The sequence below is a fragment of the Diplotaxodon limnothrissa genome, linkage group LG14 (assembly GCF_057381915.1).
Source record: "Diplotaxodon limnothrissa isolate DT_005_m linkage group LG14, D_limnothrissa_male_GT1.1, whole genome shotgun sequence".
NCBI classification, from domain to species: Eukaryota; Metazoa; Chordata; class Actinopteri; order Cichliformes; family Cichlidae; genus Diplotaxodon; species Diplotaxodon limnothrissa.
This window is the reverse complement of record NC_140609.1, coordinates 19369213-19394678: the sequence shown is the minus strand read 5'-3', so window position 1 is coordinate 19394678 and position 25466 is coordinate 19369213. Positions and strand designations below refer to the sequence as shown.

Genomic DNA, 25466 nt, shown 5'->3' with positions numbered 1-25466 from the left:
AGAAAAAAAGGGGGGGAAACAGCAAAAGTTGGAAATGTGTGAGCCTGTATTTCTCTGCTTAACTGGAAGTAACTTTTTGTAAGTGAATCTATTTGCTGGTGCTGCTTTTTGCTCTCCCTAACCTTCTGTGAGGACAAGAGGTTCTCACACTTTTAACAAGAATTTATATTCCCCCTGAGTGGAGTGCCTTTGACTTTTCACCATGAGAAGACTGTGTATGTCTTTAGTTTTCTTACAGCTGATTGGGGCTTGTGTAAGCCAGTTTCCTCGCCCTTGTGCCACTTCAGAAGGACTGCGGACCAAAGAGTGCTGTCCATTGTGGGATGGAGATGGCTCAGCCTGCGGTGCCCTGTCAGGCCGCGGTTTCTGCACAGACGTGGTCATTTCAGACGAGCCACATGGACCCCAGTACCCGCACAGTGGGATCGATGACAGAGAGCGTTGGCCTTTAGCTTTCTTCAACCGGACGTGCCGCTGTGCTGGAAACTATGGAGGTTTTAACTGTGGCGAGTGTAGGTTTGGTTACTGGGGTTCAAACTGTGCTGAGTACAGGGAATCAGTGCGCAGGAACATCCTGACTATGTCGACTGCTGAACAGCAGAAGTTCATCTCCTATCTGAACCTGGGTAAAAACACCATCAATCGTGACTATGTCATCGCCACTGGCACAAGGGCACAGATGGGAGAAAATGGCGAGAACCCCATGTTCTCTGACATCAACACCTATGACCTTTTTGTGTGGATGCACTACTATGTGTCCCGAGATGCCCTCCTGGGAGGACCAGGGAATGTATGGCAAGATATTGATTTTGCTCATGAATCTGCAGCATTTCTGCCCTGGCACAGAGTCTTCCTGCTTCACTGGGAGAATGAGATCAGGAAGCTAACAGGAGATTTTAATTTCACCATCCCATACTGGGACTGGAGGAACTCCCAGACCTGTGACGTGTGTACCGATGCCTTGATGGGTGGACGCAACTCCCTTAATCCCAACCTCATCAGCACTGCCTCTGTCTTCTCATCATGGAAGGTAAGAAAAATTGATCCTCGTGCCCTGGGTTTCAGTGTGTCTTAGAATGGAAATACCCATATTTGATTATATGTGGTCCTTTAAACAGTTTTTATACATTAACTCACTGAAAGTTCATTTTCTTGTAAAAACAAGCCCACAGGATTAAGTTGGTTCATCCTGTTAATCCAACTATTTGAGAGATTTTTATTTTAAAGTTGTGATTTTTGAAAGCAGCATTGTTCTGAATACTCAGAGAGTTCCATTAGTTTTCACTAATGCCTATTAATGCCCATTTACTATTTGTAAGAAAGCCATATTAAAGCCTTATGGAGGCCCGCAGGTTTGTGAGCTATAACAGCCCGAGAAACATGTATGTTTACACTTTTGCATTTATACATTTGTATAGGTTATCTGCACCCAGTCAGAGGAGTATAACAGCCGAGAAGCATTATGTAATGCCACGGGGGAGGGTCCATTGTTACGTAATCCCGGCAACCATGATACCAATCGTGTGCAACGACTTCCCAATTCAGATGATGTGGAGTTCGCTGTGGGCCTCCCCGAGTACGAGACAGGACCCATGGACCGATTTGCCAACATGAGCTTTAGAAATGTCCTAGAGGGTAGGAGTGAGAGGCAGACACGCACATACATTTGTGTTAGTCCTCTCTTCTTTCATGTTTAATCACCAAAGTTCAGCTTAATCTTACTAAGCTTGTGAATGAGCACTGGCACATTGGAAACACAAAAGGTAGATACAAACCAGTGTGTGTACAAGGAATTGCAAACTCTAATGCAGACATCGACACTAAAACCTGCTAGTTATTTTATGTATTTATTGTTGGAGTTTAACACATCCTGCACACGTTATATCATTAGATATGCTTCCAGTTTTGTTGTAAATCACAGGCTGCCCCTTAAGCTGTGTCCTGAATTAAATTATATCAAGTGCATTTGAACGAGGTGTGAAAGAGGACATTCTTTCATCAGGACATCAATTCTGTTAAAACTTCAAATGTATTTAATATGAAAATGATTCCCCCGTTGTCTCAGAGAACTTTTGAAATTAATTATAATAAATTACATTTTTTGGTCGCACAGGCGAGCTGTAAGACTTTTAAGTCGTAATATATCTCAGTTCCTTCTCATTTTTGTTCCACCAAGCTCACGTTTTTCTCTGCACAAACATTTTTCTCATATAAACCTACAAACTATTTACTACTAAATTCATCCCTGAGTGTTATCTTCCTGTGTAAACATTGTTGCCATTCCTGTATCATGCACCTTCTGCAGGTTTTGCAAGTCCACAGACGGGTATGGCCGTGTCAGGCCAGAGCACCTTGCACAACGCCTTGCATATGTTCATGAACGGTTCCATGTCATCAGTACAGGGTTCAGCTAATGACCCAATATTCCTGCTACATCATGCTTTCATTGACAGGTATAGTAACACTTATCCGCCCATATTATTTGCAAAAGGTAAACTGCACACACTGGGTGTAATGCAGTGAGAAAGATAAAAGTAGCGAGACCTAGAGAAGATGTAAGGATGAAAAGTTGCATATCATGTAGAATCATGATATATATTCAATTTTTTCATGTAGGTTTTTCTTTCTGTCCCTTTTCTCTTCTTATTCACTTCTTCTCTTCATTAGTATCTATGAGCGCTGGCTCAGGAACCACCAGCCTCCACGAAACAGCTACCCACGCACCAATGCCCCTATTGGTCACAATGATGGCTATTATATGGTTCCCTTCCTGCCTCTTTATAGAAACGGAGATTATTTCCTGTCCAATAAGGCTCTTGGATATGAATATGCCTATCTGTTGGACCCAGGTCAGTGCATAACTGTAAACATATCTCCTAAATGGCCTTTTCTTTAAGCTTTACTGTCCTATCCTATCTGTCTCACCATAGGTCAGAGGTTTGTTCAAGAGTTCCTGAACCCCTACCTCCAGCAGGCACAACAGATCTGGCAGTGGCTCGTGGGTGCCGGGATTCTGGGAGCTCTGATTGCTGCAATCATCGCAGTAATCATTGTTTTTGCAAGACGGAAATGGAAGCGCAATCAGAGGAAGAAGAGAGCATCAAGCTACGGGGAGAGACAGCCATTACTGCATAGCAGCTCAGAGGAAGGATCATCTTCATATCAGACCACTCTGTAACACAGGTACTGCACAACCCTGTGATGGTTATGAAGCCAATTAAAAACAAGAATCTGATTATGTTTTTTTAAAATATAGTCATGTACAGATGAGCCAGTGAAGCAACTTTTTAAAAAAAGGAAAATACAGTTCATCCAAACAAGAAAAAACATATTTACACCTCAGTGTCTTGCAGGTATCTACTATGGAATCAACAGAAAGGAAGTGGGTAGTGGTGATAGCACTGTTAAATCACTGATATGTTAGCAACATAGCTGTCCGTGCAGACAGTTACAGGTTTTAAAAATAACTTTACATGGGTTTGCAGGATTTGTCTAATCTAATTAGGGTAGACAACAAGAAGCAACCTCCTTTGTATTAGCGTGATGGGGACAGGTGAACCAACCCTTTAAGATTTGAGACCATTTAAAAAGAGACTATGAGCAAACAGCAGGGAGCTGCCGCTAGGAGGATCACCTTAAAATGTTTTGCATTCAGTCGGCACACATTCGGAATAGAAAAATTATTTTGGGATTCCTTGAGGAAATAAGGCTCAAAGTAGTTTTTCTGATGTAGTTTTAACTTCCAGGGTTTTGTGAAATATGCAATAAATGTAAAAAATGTACATTAACCACTGTTGTGAGTTTAGTTTGAGTGGTTAAAAATATGATTTCAGAGAAAACAATGACTACATTTCTAATGTGCTAATGTGTGTATTTGAACTGATGCTAAAAGACAGCGTGCAGTTTTTCTTGCAATCCTCTCACAAGCAAATTAACTGTAGTTGTTACAGTGCTTACAAAGATGAATCACGAGTTTGTACATGCTTCATTAAAAATCCAACTTGATGCAAATTTGCTGCCTATTTTTTATGCAATAATGTTGATAATCACTTTTAAAAATAACTAGGAGATTGTGTATTTTACAGCATGGTGGCAGAAATCTGCATGTAATGCTGATTGACTGGGCTGTTCAGTTACTGCACTGCAGTGCGATGTTTGAGTGGTCATTACGACTGTAGTTTCAATTATAAATAAATGTAAAACTAAATCACTCAATGATTGAAAACAGTACATTTAATAAAGATGTAATAAATATAAACCATTTATTTCATACTTGTGCCAAAAAAGAAAGTTGATCTTAAAGATTTAGATAAATGTCAAAAATTTCAAATTATAATTACAACGTTTACTCAGTTGATCAGAAAAAAATCAAGATGTTTATTCTTTGTAGAAACCTCCAGTCTCCAGTTTGTGGCATTCAAAAAAAAAAAAATCAGAGGTTTTAAACATGACAAATACTAAAGTAAACCAGTAAATCATCATAACCTGAAATATGCTTCCGTTATATACCTGTGAGTAGACTCAGTAAAGATTGCCAAAATCCTGCAGAACCTTGACATGTCAAATTGTACATTTATTTTAAACAATATAAATAAAGTAAGCAACAAAAAAAAAGTAAAAAAAAGCTTGAGGTGTAGTGGTGTGTAAAGACTGCATCATCGTGTGCCCATTTTTAAACCACACTGCCTCAGACTCTGAGATAAGTGTTGTAATACTTTTTTCTGCCTCTTAGTTTTGTCAAATGTCACACTTCCCTCCGGGCTGTCTACAAATCCTTCCACAGTGAGAGAAACATACTGACCCGTAACATTCTGCGGGGACCTAAAATCCTTGCCCCCTTTTCTGAGCGTTTAAATCTAACATGCATGCTAAACATACACTGCTTGACAATTTTCTTCGACCATCGCCCCAGTGTAAATTTAGCCCACAGTTGCCCTAAATTAACAGTACTGGTAATTACTAAAATCATTTTTATGTTGCTGTAATAGTTGATTCACCAGTATGCACATGTTCTTTAATAGAAATACCTTTAATGCTAAAATATAATTATTGTTATTATCCATTCATTTTCAGGTTTACTGCTTTACAAAAGTATGAAAAAATAGTAAAGCACATTATTAATATTATTATTTGAGTACGATACCAAATTACACTTAATTACCCGAACAGAGAAATCAGTTTTAGTGGTTTAATGTCTAATAAATTTGTTAAGCACTGTATTTGAAGAATGTGATCATCATTTAGTCAGCGTTCATCGACAAATCCAGGGTAATTACAACTTGGTAATAAGCAAGAATTAAGAATGTGTGAGCAGTATATTTTAGATGCTGACAAAACAAATGTTGGGCCAGTTGATTCTGGATGTAGAAGATATCCATATATTTTGGATATTTAGAACTAGGTGGGGGCTTGGCTCTTAAGTCTCTTAATACTGTGATAAGATCACGGTGAGTCACACCTTTTTCCTCACACTCGACTCCAACATGAGAATGCAATTTTACTCCACAGAGGGGTGCAACAGGGCAGGGATGATACAGAAGCTTCGGGAGACTCCAAGCTTTTCTCACATGTTGATTGGGTCACAAACCAAAGTCGAAGCTTATTTAAAGCACCCAACAGGCTGTTTCGATGTGCCAGACCTTTAGAAAACATGTACAGAGATTGAATATAAATAGTCTATCATTATTTAACTTTACAGTCAGTATTTATATCAAATGAAAATCCATCCAAGATTTTTTTAAGCAACCATGATTGTCCAAAGGTACTAAGAACTTTAATTTAACTAAAAACTTTTCCCATGATTGAATGAGAAGCCATCTACCCCAAAGTAGATGACTTCTACTGATATGCCCTGACAGTGTAGCACCAGCTCTAAAGTTTAATCAGCTGAACGACTCTTTGTTGAATTCGAATGTTGTTCCATTGTATTGAGGTGAGTTACACAGTCGGTGGAGAGTCCTGGAGATGCCCTTCGGTCCGCAGCAGAAAACACCAACACGTTTACTGAAACCACAGAGAAATCAATTTTAACAACAATGTTATACACACGTTTCTACAGCTACGAGACTCACTGGATAGTCCCACTGTACTCACTGTTTGTTGGATTTTCCAATTTCATCAAAGAGTAACTTCCACCTGGGCCGACCAATCTGCATCCTTGATGTGAGTGGGCGGTACTTCTCCTCAGACATGCTCTGCAAAAAAAGCATAAAAAACTAGGATGCTTTGAATTCACATTTGCATTATATGTTACATAAAGTTAATGGTATTACTACTACAGAAAAAAAACATAACAAAGAAACATTTATACTGTTTATGAGAAACATTTTTTGTTTGAGACTTCTATCAGATAAAGTGTACATCTCTCTAAATCAAAAAAGTGAAAAAGTCTGTTTTTTTCTCCTGTTTTCTCCTAGAGGCTAAAAGAATGTGGTATCTAATTTAAGGGCCACCACCCATACAGAAAAGAAATAGTAAAAACTTATATGTGATTACTCATGAAAGTGGCCACTTTCATGAGTAAATCATATAAGGCTTACATGATTTACTCATGAAAGTGGCCACTTTCGCATTACTTTCATACATTGTTTTAGTAAGTATCCAAAACATACAAGTTTCATTATATAATTTTTCAAGGGATCTTATATCTGTTTTCACACTTATATGCTTTTCATACAAGTTTCACACAAGACAGATACAAACTTTATAAGATTTATATATATCTTTTCCATATGGGCAGTGCTGGACATAGCTGTGTCAGTCTACTGTTAGTAGAGCAAAGGAAATTTAGTCACAAAAAGGTGAATGTAAATGAAATGGGAATCAACCAATAAACTGGCTGGTTTGGTGAACCTTAACACAGTTGGAAATTTGGAGCTTTTGGACATTTATTTTATTTTTATTGCAAAAAAGGGCAATTCAAATGCAATCTGCGTCCAGGACAGCAACAACCACAGTCCACAGTAATGTAAAGAGTAGTTTAACAAATTACTTTCTTGGCTAAGTAGTTAAATAATGTATCCTGTTATTTTTGAGAAAAGCAATGAATAATGTGCCAAACATTTTTGAGTAACCCCAAAGCTGATGGGAACACCCAGCGATGTTGTGTGATGCTAAACGGATAAAAAGACTTCGTCTCCCCGTCGGGGAATCGAACCCCGGTCTCCCGCGTGACAGGCGGGGATACTAACCACTATACTAACGAGGAGATAGCGTGGATTCGGCGTATGCCATACAAAAACAGAAGTCGGTCATTATGACGTTATGCCTATTTGTAATGTATATTTATGTCAATAAGTCCATTGTATGTCCCGTAGCGGACACGGCTAGCTTCAGAATCGACGGCTAACTACTTCCTGTTATACGTCTTTGAAGCTCGCCGCTCGGGCCGCACGCTTAGTTTCTATACGGTAATGTAAATTCTCGGTGGACAAGTCACCGAGGTCACAAAATTTAAAAAAATGAATGAAGTAGGTGCTCGGACCAGAGAGGACCCCAGAGGACTCGAGGCTCCGGACAGTTTAAAATAAGCAAGGGTCCGGTTGGGTCCGACTGACGTAAACTTCGTAATCAGACGTCCACCGCGAGAGTCGCACGAATACGTTCAAAACTCCTCAAAATGTTTTCGATAAACTAATATAACAGAATTATTTTTTTTCTATATTGGTTGGCTGTTACATCGCCTAAAAGAACAAAAGCGTTTGCTTTAATGGAACAGTCTGGAAAACATGCAACAGATACACTTTAAACTGTGCGCTGTAGCTTCTCTCTGTTTGTAAAGCACCGCCCTCTAGTGGGTGGAGTTCTTAAAATCTAACAAAAGATAAACCGAGAAGAGCAAGTGACAATGAAATACAATAAAATTACAAGATTAGCAAAGAGAAACACTGATATGTGTGTGTGTGTGTGTGTGTGTGTGTGTGTGTGTGTGTGTGTGTGTGTGCCACAATTACCTGCAAGCTGTCTGGTTGACTGATATACAGTTTCAGATTAAAGTAGTCCGGTCTGTTTTCGTTCCAGAGCTAAATGAAAAACATGGTTTGTAGTGTTGCTGATGTGTATTTGATTTCATTCATAAAGTACGATACAGGATATAAATGCAGCATTTATTTTCTAGATTTTTCTGAAATACAGAAGCAGAGGCGAGACTACAAACAGCCTCAAGACTGTGTGAAACCCAGCAAACAAAAAACAGAGGCTTTTTGCTCAAGTCTACAACTTCTGCTGTCTCACAGACACATACACCTCTGACCTTCGTCTGCCGAATGCCACAAACATTTAGAAAACTTGAATTATAGCTTGCCATTTAATTCCAGCATGATTCATATAACATGAAGGTTCTAACAGCCAGAGTTTGTCCTGACCTTGTGATGCAGAGCACACAGCAGCTCTGCGAACCAGTAAAACGACTGGAGTTCCTTGCAGACCCACACAAAATACAACCTCTGCAACCTGAAACCCATCCAGCCATCACTAGGTGTACAGCAGGAAGGAAGGAAGAAGTCCATTAATAAATGCCCAGTCTGTGCATAATTTATAAGCATATAATATATTTTTGTAAGAACTCACAGCAGCGCCCGCAGCACACAGGCGAACGGGGTGACTCCTATTCCGCCGGCAACACAAAGACTGACATCATAGTTGAATACCTCTTCTGACGGACCTCCAAATGGCCCATCAACATAAACTCTGAACATACAATGTGGACAAAAACAACAACAACACAAAGAAAACAAAAGATCGTTGGCTGAGAAGCTACCAAGATAAATATACACATATGCAATTATATTTCTCCCTTGGGTCAAACACACATAAACATCCTGCATTTGAAATCCTAGTCTGGGTGCAGTTGTGTGTGTGTGTGTGTGTCTGTCTGTCTGTCTGTCTGTGCTCTGGTGTGTGTGAACTGACAAATAGACAGCAATCCCCCAAATACATAAATATCTCCACAACAGCTGCTCGCTCTCTTGTGTGATCAAGAATACACACACAAAAAATTAGACACAAACTTAACTCAATGTAACACAGAATACTGAGAAGATATTACACATGAAACTACGTAAAAGATAAATAACATGAGGGCCATCCATATGAGGCGTGGTTTGTGAGGTTTGCCATTACTGTCACATAATCATGAATACAGGAATCTGTAACACTTCTGAAATATTTATATTCATGGTCAAAATATATTCCATTATTTTTTTAAAAATGAAATTTGTTCCAACACAGGAGACCAAGGGGGTTTGGGCCTTTGATGGTTTGTTTAACTCATCTGACTGTCTATCAAACACAGAGCAGGAAGAGCACTGAGTCAGAGGTCAAAAGGTTGAAACCTTCAGCCATTCTGGGATTCTGAGCCTTCATGAGAAATCAAGTCAGCCACATTATTTAAGCAGACACACACAGAAACGTACTTGGGGTATCTCCTCTTTTGGGCCATGGGAAGGATCTCCATGTCTATCCTTGGCTCAGGAAGCAGCAGCTGTGTGAATCGTTCTGAGGACAGAGGAGAGGAGATCGTTTCAGGCATGGTGTGATTTGTGAAAAAACCAGAGGGATCTCCTAATGATCACATATACTCTCAAGCCTATTAGAATATTTAGATACATAATGCTTCTGTCAATGTAACTTCCATCTATTCATTTTCTACTGCTTATCTGGGTCCAAGTTGCAGGGGCATGAGTCTGAGCAGAGAATCCCAGACTTGCATCACCTCAGCCTCCTGCAGCTCATCCAGGGTGACACAGAATTGTTTCCACGCCAGCTGTGAGATGTAATCTCTCCAGCGAGTCCTGGTTCTGCCCCAGGGGTCTCCTTTCACTAGGACATACTACAAATACCTCACCTGGGAGGCGTCCAGGAAGCATCCTAGTCAGATCCCTCAACTAACTCAGCAGACTCTTTTCGATGTGCAGGAGCAGCAGCTCTATTCTGACGCCCTCTAAATTGTCCGACCTCCTCATCCTGTCCCTTCGAGTCCCTTGAAACCCTTATATTGATGATATGATTATTATTCCTTGTAATGCACTAATATCCTTATTCTTTCTCCGATTTATTCAAAAACTGAGAAAAAGAAGGCAGAAATGGACAAGAGGAATCAATGGTTGCAATAGTTGTTAGTTTAAGTTGCAGGCTGCGTCAAGGTGACGTGTTCTTACATTTCCAAGGAGTTGCACGTCAGATTAGGTTGCAGGTAGGGTTATAGGGTTTTAGAAGTGTTTGCAGTTACAAAGTAGCTACGGCATGAATTTCCTACTGAAGCATAAATTCCCAGTAAGAGTTCATAAATTTTTGAAAATTAATTGGCCTGTAACACATTTCCAGCATCATAGGCTACAGGTCCTAACTCATGAATGTCAGTACTGATCTTTCCACTCAAAAACACACTTTATAGCTGCAGGATGTGGCAGTCAGCAGTCCTGGTGCAAAGCTGCAATTCAACAAGTTAAAAAAATATGCACATCTCACCTTTGTGGGGAATTCTCAAGTGAACAATCAGACAAGCATATATTTCTAGAAATTATTTATGAGTCTGCTGTTGCTCTGAATATGGTTCATTTGTCTTTTATTTAGTTAGTTGTAATTTTTACTCTGAATGAATGGTGCTGATTGGCCTACTGGAATGCTGAAAAGTGACAGGCAGTGTCATCTGTCACTGATCATAAGTACTGAAAATGAAAATACATTTCTGATTTTGTTCTTGTTCCCATTATAGACCGTTTTCAGATGTTGACACACACATACCCGGGGAGGTTAAAAATCGAATTACTCATGTACTCCATGTCAGGACTAATGAGCTGCAGTACTCATTGCATCACGTTAGTGTTTATCCTCGGCGTGCCTAAATTTCAGAAACAACTAATGACTGCAACGTAACCTCACATATGCCACATATCAGTACAAAGCCCCATCAGTCATCCTTTTATGATATTAAATATAACCAGAAAAAAATGCAGAGTTGGAGGATACAAGATAAACAAACAAAAATACGCTGATGCGGGACAAAAAGGCTGAGGGAGAAGCTTGTGCTCAAAAGATCAAAATGCTTAGAAAAACCTTATATGGAGCTGCTTCAAAATAAATCTAGCAACAGTATCTATATGTGATATATGTCCCAACACTGGTCATGAGCAATGCAACTAAAAGTACAGATATCGTTACCATGCAGAGATGTAGGCCCTTTCAGTACATCATTTCTGTCCTTCTCATTTCATCCTGTCATCCAGGATGATTAACTTCCCTTGGTGTGTATTAGGGTGTGTACCAAAGCAAGTGGAAAGGACAGTAAGTGTTTTAGCCAGAACTTCCACTAAAAGATATTTCCTTAAAGTTGGCTGCATGGTAACCAGTCCCTTTTCCTGAACAGACTGCACATACTGTGTCCAAATGACATCAAGTCCTCGTTCTGGTTTTATTAGTTAATGGAGTTCAAGAATGGTAAAAACTGCATTCTTGCCATTTTTAACATTCTTGAACTCCATTAACTAATGTGTCATCTAGGAAGATGATGAACCTGTGGGAACAATCTTGGCCTTGAGGTAAAGAAGGAGTCTTGCACACACTCACTCACACACACAAGGAGAAAAAAACAGGGGATGATTACACACATCAGAATGCAGCTCTTCAGAAATGTGTCCTCAGCAGAGAGAACAAAACAAAACAGCTTCCATCCTGTCAGCTTTGATAGGGAATAGAAACTGTGTGTCACTCTTTTCTCTGTGTGTGTGTGTGTATGTGTGAGCCCACCAGTCCAGTCTCCCACAACTCGCAGATGGATGCCCAAAGTTTCCTTGTTCTCTGTGGGACACTGTGAGGAGTTAAAGGGCTGACAGTTACTCAAAATACAAACACACACGTTAACACACAGAGACACGTGCAGCTAACACAAGAAAAACTGGCATACACACAAACACATGGGTCAGCACATATACAATACATAGCTATAGCTCTTTTCACTAAATTTAACAATCTACACACACACACACACATTGATGGACACACACACGCACGGCCTTCCTGTTGGCAGACAGTGTTACTAGCCTCAGGGGTCTGTCTGCTCTCTGTCAGAGTGATTCTCTACCCTCCTCCTCAAAGCTCTATAACACACCAGGCATAGGCATGCACAGTTATTGTGCTCCTTTGTGGGAATCAGTGGGTTTTGTATGTGGCTGCGTGTGTGTGTGTGTGTGTGTGTGTGTTTGTGTGTAAATGATTCCATCCCTTCCTGCTGTGCGAGCATACAGGGATTTCTTTATCTTCTCCTACTGTATCATGGAATCTGAACTAATCCCGTAAGCATCAATACACAGCGTGAAACACAATATTACTGCACAGCCCAGGTGTCAGTCAAGTGCCAGTCATCAGCAGAGGGTGTGTTGAGTATCTACTAATAAACATCTGCATTCACATGTGTATACAGAATATATGTGTGCTTGCACTGTGTCACGACAGAGGAATGCGTTAAAGCGGGCTGCAGTAGGTCTTACCATTGTGAGCGTGAAGGGATGGTTCTCAAATGAGGAGACACCTGGGCAGTTAAGAAGAATATGCTGAGAAAAAAGAGGAGGACGGGAAGTCGCAGAGAGCCAGCAGGATGTAAAAGAAGGAGGACGGGGGGATTAGAGAGGGGGTATGTCGAGAGAAAGAAATCATCAGATGAATCAAACGAGTGGAATTTCCCTTCTCTCCAAAAAGCAGCGGATATTTGACCAACTCACCTGTCCAGGTCGAGCTTTGAAGTTCTTTTTCAGCATGCGCAACTCCACGACATCACAAGGGTGCCTGATGACTGTCACTATGGTAACAGGGTCACGGCTCTGGATGTAGCGGTAGAAACGCTCCACACAGTAGAGACAGAGAGGACCAGACACCCACAGCCACGTCTACAGAAACAACACAGCACAAACCAGGCATATGGGATAGATAATGAAAGCAGTTTCACAAAGACAGCTTTATGTCATGTGTGTTGCTCTCCTGAGTTTATTTTTTTTGCGATGTCACTATGTTACAAGATCTCAGCAGTTACTCTGGTGTGACCCCAACACTGTCACATAAAAGGAAAGATCTGAAAAATCAATGACTTAATAGCTCATGTGGCTCATGATCCATCACAGTTCCTGGTTACTGAAACGAGTGGACTACAGAAAGAAAAAGTTTTGTTGGTTCCAACTTTGTTTGGTCTTTTTGTAGATAATGGCTCCCACTGTGGTTCTCTGGACTCTCAAAATCTTAGAAATTGCTTTGTAATTCTTTCCAGACTGAAAGATATCAGTGACTTTGCTGTTTATCTTGAGATTCTTAAGATCATGACATGATGTGTCATTTTTTAAAATCTTTCACTTTACTTCACTTTGTCAGACAGGCTGTATTTAAGTGATTTCTTGATTCAACAGGTCTGGGAGCTATCAGGCTTGAGTGAGGCTAGCTTTCCAGAAACTCTGCTTTATCGCAGTTAATTCACGATTTAACAAGCAGAGAGTGATTTCATTTATTTTGCCCAGTCAGTTAAGTCTTTATTTAAAAAGTGCATTTTGTATTTACTCCCACAAAGGGGGCAAATACTTTCGCGCAGCACTGTAAGCAAACCAATGACTGCTGCCGCTGTTCTGGTGGTATCAGTATTTGAAAAGTGGTTTGAATCATGAGGCTTGGCGACTGGAAACTTTGCATAATAAAGGCCATTCAAACTACAGCAGCCGAATTTTCCCTCGGGAATGTATCTAAGTCGGCGAATGTTAGTACAGAAATGTGTACCAGGTATTTTCTATCAAAGCTTTGTAATTCCATCAGCCTGCTCCCCATCACAATAACCCGAGGAGTCTGAATCAAATCCAGCTGAAAAGAGAGAGTACGCTCACAAGAATAAATACTAAATCGACTGATATCACAGTGTGAGGTTTTTCTCTTCCTTTCTGTTGGCAGTTACCTGTAACAGACTAATTGCTCGCAGCTTCAGTAAAGCCCTGGGAGCACAACTGTACTTAAGGGGGGATTTATGGAACCAGCTCGTTGCTTAACGACCAAGTGCAAACACATCATCACACACGCAGGAGGAAACACACACAAAAACAGGCCTTGATGTAGAGAAAGGATGCAGCCCCTTCCTAGCAGTATTACACCCCTGCTCAATGGGACCAGCTCCTACCAACACTTCCCAAATACCCAGCATTCATCCAAAAGCCCCAACCACAAACCCTAAAACACTGACGAAGACTTAAACAAACATTTCCTTCAACTCAAACCAAAACACAAACACATGTAAATATGCTCATAACACACATGCCTGGACCACTCACTCACACACACACACACACACACACACACACACACACACACACACACACACACACACACACACACACACACACACACACACACACACACACACACTCTGACCTGGGGATAATGTGGCTGGAAGCGAGCGTCCTCGTTGCATCGCCTCTCCTCTTCTTCACTCGTGTCCAGTTCATCTCCCTGCTGCTCGGTGCTGCTCTGGTTGGCTCTGAAGCAACCAGGGGGGTGTGCCTCTATGTTGGTCTGATACTTTAGAGCTCCACTGATGAAAACAACATAATGTTTTCATCAGTCACACTTTAGCACATTTACTCATCACTCTTTTACGACTACTCAGGCAAAATAGATTTAAAATGAAAACTAGGGGCTGACAGTTCAACCACACAGAAGAACAAACAGGCGCGAACAAGCACTTGGCTGAATGGGATGACTAGTACCTGCATTTGAATTTCACCTGAAAGACTTTCAGTTCCTTGGAAAAAGAAATGACTCTGTGTGTTGCATAAGTGTAGAGGGGAAACCCAAACACCCACATGCACTGTTAGTGCTACCTACCCAACCATGTGTATCATCAGGATGACGTAGAAAACAATGAAGAGGTTGTGTGTGTACCAGAAGATCTCATAGTTGGACATGCTGTAATAAATTACAAGACGATCAGAGTTTACTAAGGACATGATGTACAGACTCCCAGCTCAGAGCCTGAGTGAGGAGAACATCAAAGATCAGTAAAGAGGTCGTTACACAGAACAACCCCCCATAAACACTGCAGACAACAACCAAGCTCTGTATTCTCCCTTTTCGAATGCAGCTCTTTTTAAATGGTAACTAAGATATACACAACGTGGCTAAGATATCCTGTTACACCCAACAATGTCATACGATTCTTCTGGTTCTGTACTAACCAAAACATAGCTTAATCTGTCAATCATTCTCCAGAAACAACAACTAAACACAGCATAAATCTCTTTTAAGAACTTAAAAGAGAAACTATTAGAGCAACGTATCGCTCTCTGGCATGCAGTACAAAGCTCTGTTGTTTCTCTGAGTTAACTGTACTTGATCATGAAGTGGAATGATGCTAGAAGAGATTACTCAAGCTATCCCAATCTATCATTCCTGGGAAAGTGGAAGGAATCTTTGGAGAGGAAAGTTCCATTTCAAAAAATAAATACATAAAAATATTGCATCTTGGAATTCATTTCATGCATATTCTCACTTGAAATAAATTAAACACTGTGGCCCGTGACTTTTTCTTTTTTTTACATTAAGCTGTAAAAGTGGGCTTCTCTTCAAAGTCGTTAGATGAGATCATAGAGCACACATTTTCTCCTCCATGGGCATCGTAACGCAAAGCTTCTCACAACTCAACACTTTCTAATGTTAAAGGCAACAGGGAGCAGACATGAAGGTACTGCAATCCGTAAAACATAAATAACCTTGGAGACTTTAAAGTAAGTTCATATCTGTGGATCACTGACTCATTAAGCAGGTATTCTTCTGCTGTGCAGCCGCCATCATCCCACCACTCCAGCCACTTAGCCAAATTCTTATCTAAAGCCTTAAGTGGTCTGGAAAAGCCTCTTATCCCCTGTTCAATTACCGAGGAAATCAGGGAGACCGTTCGGAAGACTAATACACGTATAGTGAGTGACCCACTATGACCTGAATAAGGACAGAGCTGTGATTTTCTCTCCCACAACCTTCTGTTATTGTGCCTCCTCATGGTCTCCAGCTTACATTTCACTTTGACTAACACAAAATGAGTCATGAGCTCAGACAGAAAGAGAAAAGCGAAGAAACACAACACAGAGATACTGATGTCTCGCCTTTTGTCTGACAGACAGACATAAATACAAATCATGTTTGTATCGAGGAGCGGAGACGTGGAGCCGGGCTCCAATTCATCCCAATTACAGTTGCTCATCAAGTCTATGAGGGTTCTTTCCTCGCTTCTATTAATACAAAGACTATGATGACTATTATAATGGTGGTCTGATTTAGCCTACCGTACACAGTAGGAGGAGGATATGAACATCAGGAAGAGGATGAGGACCAGCAGCACACCAGTGACTCCTGGGACTAAAGACAATAACTCAGTTACAGAATGGAGACAAACCCAACAAAGTACTTAGGGGTCACAAACATACATATAAAAATACACATAAGGGAATTGTCTGCTCACACGTTTAAAGCAATATTTGCCATTTAATTTAATATAAAAACTGAATTTCAAAAACACAACATGACTTCCTATTCTTTCTAAAGCCACTAATCTGTACCATAGTGCATGACAAAGAGTAGTCCTTACTTGTGGTCAGAATAATCAGCATGGGGTCCTAGGAAAGAAAGCAGAAAATAAGAATTGTGTTCACTCTTCTGCATCTGTTTCTGTGAGGACCGATGAAGAGTTTTTGATCTCACAGAGGAAGCCAAGTCTGTGCTTTGGAGAGAAAACTGTCTGCAGGCTTCTTTCCAACACACCACTTTAGCTGGTGACTTTCTAGAATGTTCTTGAAGGTGAGCTAATCAGCAGACAAAATCTCCAGACGACTAGCTTTGGCTAAAAGTGTGGACATATTTGGATATTTCCCTCACTTGCTCAAACAGGTTGATGCTTTCAGATTTAGAGATTGGTGTGCTTCACAATGAATGCTTCTCTGATTATGTAACAGTAGCTTAAGCTTTGATATAAAAGACAGTTAATCATCTGGCAATCCAGCAATCATGTTTTCTTTTAGTGGATGTTTTACATTGTGAATGACCAGGTGTGCAGGACTGTTTTGCTCATGTGCTCCAGATGTGGTCAGACAACAGGTTTCAAGCATGTCTTGAAACTGGAAGCACAGGGTTTGCGGTGGGACGTGTCACTGTGATGGTGAGTTCAGGGGGGTGTGCTTGAGTCTCACCTCTCCTCTGTAGCGAGCCAAATTGAGAGCCGGAAAGTCATCTGAGTATCTCACACTGAATCTGACAACATTAACCAGGTGGGCAGAAACGTGCATAACTAGAGGAGAAACAAAACGTTACACTGTGCTGATTTAAAACACATTTAGTGCGCACATACAAGACTTCAAACAGACACGCTCTCACTTAATTATACATGTTCAAATGAACTGCCGTCAGAAACTCATACAAACATTTCTTTGTCTATTCAGCAAAAACTCAGCAAAACAACCTCCCCACTTACTAGCTGGCACACACACACACACACACACAGGACACACACTCCTAGCTGACATCATGGCCAAACCACGCAGTTGTTCAACAGCTGATGGAATTAGAGGGTGTGATCACGAGACACAAGGGTCCTATTTTCCCTACTCACATCCTTCGTCACTCCCACTGCCTCCTCTATTGCTCTCTTTTCTTTCCTCCTCCTCTCCATCTGTCTCTCCCGCTGCCTCCCTTTGTAGTCATTTGTTGTCTCTGAGTTTTGTTTTTCAGCACATGAGAACTTTGCCCCGGGGTTGGGGGCGGGGGGACGCATATGCATAGGGAACTGCTGAGTAATGTTTAATGAGTTGAGAGGTGAGTGATGATGAAGATAAAAGAAGAACTTAAGTTTACAGGCAAAGAACAGATGCCAGCATTTGAAGTTTTTTTTTTTTTAATTTTTTTAATTTCTGTCATTCTGCTGCCAAAATCTCAGCCGATCAACCCAGGCTGGAATATCCGTGAAACCACAGAATGGAAGATTTTAACCGACGTTCCCAGTCCCCAGATAATGGATTGCTTCTTTCTGACCATTTTGGTTTTAAGTAAAATGTCACTCCAACTGTTATATGGGCCGTGATAAAATGTGCTCTGAAGAAAATACAGGCATTCTGTTTCTATTTAATGCAAGTTAGCATGCTGATGTATGAATGTAAGCTGGTGAACATCAGCCTTTCTCTTCCATGGAGATGAACCTGCTTAATAAGCAATCAAGTAACGCAGTTTGATTGGTTAAACACTCTCAGCTGATGAATGAATGGCCTTATTTATCACTTTATCAGTAATCAGTAATGCATAATTTTGACAATCATCGTCTGGCCAGCTCGTCTCCGCAACCACCATTAATCACATTAATTAGTCAGATATTTAGAGCGAGGCAGGACCTTTTTACAATGCCCGAATCTCTGCTGCAGGAAAGCTCACAGCATGTGGCTTACCACTAACTTTACCTGCGGTTCAGCTTTTTGTGACACATGCAAGTAACTATAAGAAACAGCAATGCCGGTCAGGCTTCCCAGAAACATATGAATGAATAAGAGGAAGACCCCTGCAAAGAAGAGAGCCACTGGACCCACGGCTGCTTGAGGCTCCCATGATGTCATAGGAGACCCATAAGAATAACATACACACAGGACACGTAGACAGTAAAAAGAAACACAAACAGCAAGAAGAGCATCACAGCTGGTTCAGCAGAAATGCTGAGCTAGCATGGATTCATGTGTACACATTCAGCACACAGACTAACACAGACAGGCACACAGTGATACATGAATGAATATGAGGCAGGGTGACGAGTGACAGCTTTTACCAGAAAAGATGCAGATGGCAACGCCACACGCCACATGAAAGGTCTTGGACTTGTCCAGCAGTCTGCGTGTCTTTCTGCTTGATATCTGCATCAGTGTGTGTGTCACACAGACAATAGTATTATTCACGTGGCTGGGATTCAATGAAAACACCAACTAATCCTCTTCCTTCTACCCTAATCAAGACTGCAATCCTTTTATGTTTCTATATTCATATTTGCCTCTGTATTTTTTAGCAGTTCTTTTACAATATATGAGTCGCTTTTACAGAATAAGCCCCACAACCTGTTTTCACTGATACAACCAAACCCACTTGGAAGTTCTTCTTCCCGTCCCTAAAAACTCCAATGATCCATCCGAGCTGTAGTATTTCTTACCATCCGTGTTCCTCGTACAAAGGTCACCAGAGAGCGGCACATGGGCAAAAGCACCAAGCTGCAGTTCAGGTTTAGCACAGTTGCAGATGCCCTGCTGATGCACAATCCTAGCTGGGAAAGACACACACACACACAGACACACACACACACATACATTGTTAGGCAAGTTGCCAACACTAGGCCTCATTTGGTGGGTGTAAAGTGGCCTGGTGGATTAAGGTGCACATTTTTGATTATTCCCATTCAGATATCAGCTATTCAATCATGGCCAATTGAATAGCTCGTAGTGCTAGATAAAACTACCTTTGTCTTTCTCAGAATAGAGAGCTAAGGACCCCTTTAGGAGTCTGTTAGTCTTTAAATGGAAGACATTCATTTATTTTGAAAGTCATCCAGTTTTTGGCTTTAAAAAGAGATTTAAAAAGACTGGAAAACACTGTTTATTCTCTAAGTATACACTCAAAGACTCTTCTGACTACACCACTGTTTTGCCACCACTTGCAAGTTTTACAGTCTATCATCCTTTCAGTACAGAGCAGGTTAAGTAGAGGCCCCTAACAAGTTGATGACAAGTGGACAGTTTACCTGAAGCGACACAGGGGGGACGTCTGCTGTGTAATGTGGTTTTACAAATCTTAATCTTAGAGCTCGACAATCGAAGCTGTTTTCAAGCTTAAAAGCCGGACGTCCTTTGGCATCTTGTAAACACAGCACATTTAAACACTTTCTTGGCAGCCTGAGCGTGCGCTGCAGGTGCCGTCTCTTCTGATTATCCCCAAGAAACTGAAATGACTGGTGTGAGAGATGAAGGTAAGCACAGATCAAAGACGGAGAGCGCGTCTGAAACTGGAGTCCAGCCTTTGAAGGGATGGGGGATTTAAATAGCGGTAAAGATTTGTGATGGCTGTAAGAGATGCAACATAATATAGGAAGTGCGCTTAAAACAATGTGATTCCTTAAGGCGGCAGCAGCTTCTGGTCAGTCACCAGTTTCAAGTGATTAGCTGTCACAGTGTGCTGTACAACAGATGCTGAAATATAAGAATGTGGTGAAACAACTGGTCAAGAGTTAAAATCTACATATAGCAGATGATGGGGGAAGACCAGCATGCTTATAAATCAGACGCCTACACCTTTGAAAGACTTCCCACACACACACGTTCACTCAGCATACCTTACTAAGAACAGCTGACGCCAAAACCAAGCAGGAGGTCCCTGCTTTCTGTACATCCCCAAAACCCGATTTACACAGGTGAAGGAGAAAAGTTGGATATATGAAGTTTGAGCTGGATTCAGTTTGCCTTCGAAATACATCTCCGTCTTGCATGTACACACGTACACGTGCAGACACACACATAAGCTTAAGCCCTCTGGTAAGGCATTCAGTCAAGCCAGCAGCGTGCCCACACTTGCCCCTCTCTCCCCTTTGCTATCCACTGTACACGCAGTGCAATAGCTCGCACATGCTGCTCGCTGCCACATCTAATTTTATCACTTCCAGCTTTACCTTTGTTTTTTTCATCTGCTGGCTTTTCATACTAGCTTTAACAACTTCATTTACAAATACTCGTACTGTATTATATGTGCTAAACTTTGTTCTTGGCACATTTCAGTTATCAGTTTGGAGTTTGTTCAGCACAATTTGATATATTTTTAAACACAGAATCCAGGTGAGTGCTTTTGTTTTTGCTATATTTGCATAAAAAATGTGATTTTTGGGAGAAAATCACAGATCTGGTGCAGAAGTAATGACTGCAATTATTATTTCCAAAGACAAGGAACTTTTTCACTCACACAAGCATGCATCGAGAGTCACACACCCACGCCCACAGAGACACCATTGAGACCTTGTGACAAAAATTACACCACATGAGCGAGCAGGCATTAAAATCTAAACCTGATTCTATGTGTGTGTGACTGGTTGACCCAGCTCATGTCCCTGCTGCCTGGTTCTGGAGGTCACAATAACAAGCCAATACACGTGGTGCTTTTATCTCTTCCTTAACAACAATAAGAATCAAATTTTTCACAGAAAATAGTGTAAAAGTCACACACACAACCTTGTTTAGTTGTGGAATTATGAAGAGCACTGTAGGTCTACTGAATAAAGCTACTGTCAGCAGTTCCCTTACTCACAAGAACCAGGGATTTTTCACTTATCAGCCAAAATATGTGAATCACTACATCATGGAGCTACACTTTGTAGGCCTTATGAAGGTACATGATTTATAACTAATCTCAAATGATATGGTGGAAATGACAGGGCAGAGGAAAAAGCGTGATTTCAGAAGACGAAAGTCACTTATACGTTTCTCACAGCTGGTAAAAACACAGCTGCTACTTATATCATTAAGAGTGACCTTGTTATTTTCAGTTTTCTTTTGTGAATGTTAGCTGGCATCAACAATATCATGACCCTCAGGGTCACTGATGAGTTTTTCCTGTCTCACATGACAAGATGTACAAAAATAAAAATCTTGAAAAATCTGTTTATGTCTAATCAAACATATGCAGCTAAGAAAGGGTTTGATGTAAGGGCTCAGTAAAGGGTCCGTTTCCTTCTTTAAGCTTGGTTCAAAACAACACATCTAGAAAGTGCATGTAAATGTATCAGGTCTCACCCCGAGCATCTTGTAGAGGTAGTGGTATTGCTGTCCAGTGAAGTAGAGCAGGAAGGTGCTGATGAACAGCCAGGTGTTAACTCCCAGCCACAGAATCTACCCCCACACACACGCAGAGAGACACACACACACACGGAACACATCATCACAAACAGCACAAGAAATTGCCTGTAAACGTCTCGTGCACATCTGTATCTGAGTTCAGGCCACAGCTGCCCTACAATAGCCAAGCAGACTGCATGGATACAACATGTACTAAACACAGTAACTGAGCAGCAACAGATTCATTTGAGCGTTCTTGGAGAATTGTGTAAGTTAAAGATAAATAACAGATATATTAATGAGTCAGTTAACAGATTTAAGTGGAGATGGGTGGTTTTCAAATGTCAGACAAAAACTTTCCCCACCAGGACGAAGTACTTCCCTCCTTCGTTGGCCACCCAGCTCCGCGCCGACACAACCATGATGCCTTCAGGGGCTCAGCAGCTGCCCAAACTTTTCACCAAAGCTCCGGTGCGGTCAAGATCTCAGAGACTCGTCCTCCCTGCAGCTCTGCCTCAGTCTGTATGCCAGACTGCAGTGTCCACAGAGCAGCCGGTGCCTGCTCAGTCCAACCTCCCAGGAACTCCGCCGTTCACAGTGCATTTTCACTTTTTAGCCACCACAGCTCTTTCTCTCTCTGCCCCTCTCACCAGTCCCCCCCATGAACGACACGCAAGGACATTAAGACAGCAGCTTCCCTAAAACATCGTGAATTTATAAAAATACACAGGACGTGCTCATTGAAACCACAAACACACTTGGGGGGAACAATAAACTACGATTAATCGCACCTTGCTGCGTTTTTCTGGCACTAGAGGGCGCTATAGACAAGCGTATCCCCGTAAAGTCTCCCATCTTTGACTCTTATAAGGTACTTTTAAAAAATTATACTTACACTTTTAATCACACATTTTAATTGCTGTTTTTTAATTACAAAGAGTTGCAAAGTTGAAGTTTATTTGAAGCCGGAGTGTCACACTCTTTCTTTTGTCTGATCTGAAGTGGGGTTGGTAGGTCGATAATCAAAGGAGCTTGCAAAGAAAAGCGTCTGGACCTCTTTAAGTTGCTTGAAGACGTTTCACCTCTCATCCGAGAAGCTTCTTCAGTTCTAAGGTCAAAGGTCAAAGAACTGAAGAAGCTTCTCGGATGAGAGGTGAAACGTCTTCAAGCAACTTAAAGAAGTCCAGACGCTTTTCTTTGCAAGCTCCTTTGACTACGATGACCTGGATGACTGAGAACCTTCACAGACACGTAGGTCGATAATAACTTGCCTGACTTTAAAGGACAATTATTTTATTTTAAAAAATTCCATTTAACTAAACCAAACACTTTAAAGTACAGACGAACAGTCTGGAAAAAAAATACACTGACAATTTTTTGAAGTAAACAACTAATGTGTCATGTTATGTTGTCATGTTATGACAATTTTAGCAGGCATGACGTTAACAATGCAATTAATTGAAAAATATGGTAAATGGACTGGTTCTTATATAGCGCTTTTCCACTCTTCTGAGCACTCAAAGCACTTTACACAACTTGTGCATTCACCCATTCACACAAGCACAACTCACATTCACACTCCGATGAATGCATCGGAGAGCAATTTCGGGTTAGTATCTTGCCCAAGGATATTTGGCATGCAGACTAGGGGAAGCCGGGAATTGAACCACCAACCTTCCGATCAGTAGATGACCTGCTCTACCACCTGAGCTACAGCCACCCAAATAGTTATAGATTTTACGCTTTAGCACACACAAAGAGCCATGTAGTGGAACTATAATAATAACTTTTATATTACCAAGAAATTATTAACACTGACTTATTAACGTATTAACTTATTAATGTGCTGTTTATGCAATAAGAAACCACTGAGATGAAGCTACTTCCGGCTGCTCCCTCTTCTTCACGAGGGGTAACAGGGGGTAGCTCTGCATGTTTGATTTGGCACCGGATGGCCTTCCTGATCCAACACCAAAGGACAGTTGACCACAGAGAAATTATTGCTAAAATTATAACTGTATAATCACTGTGAGAGATATTAGATGTTTGATTTGAATTTTTGCTAACAAACTAAGAATTGCTGTTTGGGGAGATGCATGTGAGAGTCCATGTTATTGTGATTATGACCTTTAGATCTCTGCATGGACAAACACCAGCATACATCAGAGAACATTTACACCCATAGGTCCCCAGAGGTCTCTGAGGTCATGTGATCAGGTCCTTGTGTATCATCCAAGGCTGAAAACTAAAGCAGACAGTGCTTTTGCAACAGTTGCTCCAAGACTCTGAAACTCCTTCTGAGCTTGGGGATCTTTGGGTTTGATGAACGCTTTCAAAAACAGATAAAAACTCATTTTTTTTAGACTTTTTGTTTTTCAGTTTTTCAGCATTTTGTTGTGAAGCCCTTTGTGATGTTTTTCTTGAAATGTGTTATACAAATAAAACTTTCTTACTTACAGTTTATTAATTATACCTGAACAACAAGTTAAATAAATAAAAAAAAATCAACATCTAAATGCCGATAATTAAATTTGATTCCCAGATAAACAGCTTGTTGAGGAGTCACTGTTGTGGTTTGTGAACTCCTCACATTCCTGAGGGCAGAGAGCCTCCTCCCCACTTCACGCTTCAGCCGACTGCATGAAAGAGCTATCCTATACACCACACAGCTGTTCACAGAGCCAGGAGGGGTCAAGCAGAGCAGAGCATGCAAGTCTTTGCTGTGGGAAAACATGCATGACTATCAATAGCAACAGACAGTGGTCTAATAGGAAATCATGAAATTTTAGCTGATATGGATCTTAAAGTAAATAAACTTGTGCTTAATAACCTGCTTCCCTCTGTAGGAGCTCGGCTCACATTTCAGCAATGTGTAGAAAAGGGATTAAAGCTATCATACCTTTGATTGTGTGACAGAAATGGGTTTCACTAACCTGATTTGTTAGATCCCTCCTTTCTAAATAAAAGCCTCTGTAGCTGGTGAAATGTGCATTTTATTTCTTTTATTTGAGATTAATTACATTTTTATTATTAAAAAGGCCAATATCAGACATTTCCAGGTTTGGTACTTTGATGGAGGTTATGAGAGAGTTCAGAAAGAGCATGCTGGGCTAAAGTTTGTTCAGCTGGATCAGTGTCTGCTGACTAGAAGTGTTCAGTGCCCTACAAATTTCCCCCATGACCGAAAGTGATTTAGTATCTGCTATTCCATTTTCACTCAGCCAACCTCTGCTTTTTTTCTCCACTAGTGTCATTAACCCCCACCCCCCACTAGGAAAACAGTATCCAGAGTGGCTATCTTGTTTTATACTGAGTAATAACTGAGTCAGCACTGGAACAGCCAAGGTGCACGGCACAGCAATCAGCTCACAGGCAAAGCCAAGCATTAATGACTAGTTTCTTCTTTGCATTCCTGTCCAAGTTTTCACTCACCGCCTCTTTCAGTCAGCCACCACACTCCCTCCCTCTCTGTGTATCACACTCCACCTCACTCTGCCATTCCCCCGCTGTGCACTTCTCAAACAAATTACTCTCTATCGCTATCTCTGCAAGCGTGCCCTGTGGAGTCAGTTGTGTCCGTGTGTGGAAAAGTTGGAGCCGTGCCGTTTTAAA

General features: G+C 41.1%; 2 protein-coding genes and 1 non-coding gene across 3 annotated transcripts; 1 reads left to right on the top strand and 2 right to left on the bottom strand.

The window, feature by feature from the left end:
* Nucleotides 1–202: 202 nt before the first annotated feature.
* On the top strand, nt 203–3178 carry tyr (tyrosinase). The gene is made up of 5 exons (XM_085371643.1): nt 203–1030; nt 1419–1635; nt 2306–2453; nt 2668–2849; nt 2931–3178. The coding sequence occupies exons 1-5, from the start codon at nt 203–205 to the stop codon at nt 3176–3178; spliced, it is 1623 nt and encodes a 540-aa protein (XP_085227769.1).
* Nucleotides 3179–5882: 2704 nt separating this feature from the next.
* Nucleotides 5883–22276, bottom strand: nox4 (NADPH oxidase 4). Its single transcript, XM_085370749.1, has 18 exons — nt 22220–22276; nt 21813–21908; nt 19193–19303; nt 18818–18902; nt 17202–17299; nt 16604–16631; nt 16302–16374; nt 14848–14928; nt 14395–14554; nt 12717–12881; nt 12486–12548; nt 11746–11806; nt 9414–9495; nt 8569–8688; nt 8364–8472; nt 7953–8021; nt 6094–6194; nt 5883–6003 (listed from the first exon to the last, which is right to left on the bottom strand). Exons 1-18 carry the CDS (start codon nt 22274–22276, stop codon nt 5883–5885), a joined length of 1680 nt encoding a protein of 559 aa, XP_085226875.1.
* On the bottom strand, nt 7136–7207 carry trnad-guc (transfer RNA aspartic acid (anticodon GUC)). Its single transcript has one exon. It is a non-coding gene; the product is annotated as a tRNA-Asp (tRNA).
* Nucleotides 22277–25466: the final 3190 nt, after the last annotated feature.

Bases quoted from the DNA above. Each gene is read 5' to 3' on its own strand.
- tyr (XM_085371643.1), top strand. From the start codon at position 203: ATGAGAAGACTGTGTATGTCTTTAGTTTTCTTACAGCTGATTGGGGCT. The intron at 1,636-2,305 runs GTAGGAGTGAGA...CACCTTCTGCAG, and splicing joins CTTTAGAAATGTCCTAGAGG to GTTTTGCAAGTCCACAGACG. The intron at 2,454-2,667 runs GTATAGTAACAC...TCTCTTCATTAG, and splicing joins CATCATGCTTTCATTGACAG to TATCTATGAGCGCTGGCTCA.
- nox4 (XM_085370749.1), bottom strand. From the start codon at position 22,276: ATGGTTGTGTCGGCGCGGAGCTGGGTGGCCAACGAAGGAGGGAAGTAC. The intron at 19,304-21,812 runs GTGAGACCTGAT...TGTCTTTCCCAG, and splicing joins ACCTCTACAAGATGCTCGGG to CTAGGATTGTGCATCAGCAG. The intron at 9,496-11,745 runs GTGGGCTCACAC...CTCTGTCCTCAG, and splicing joins AGTTGTGGGAGACTGGACTG to AACGATTCACACAGCTGCTG.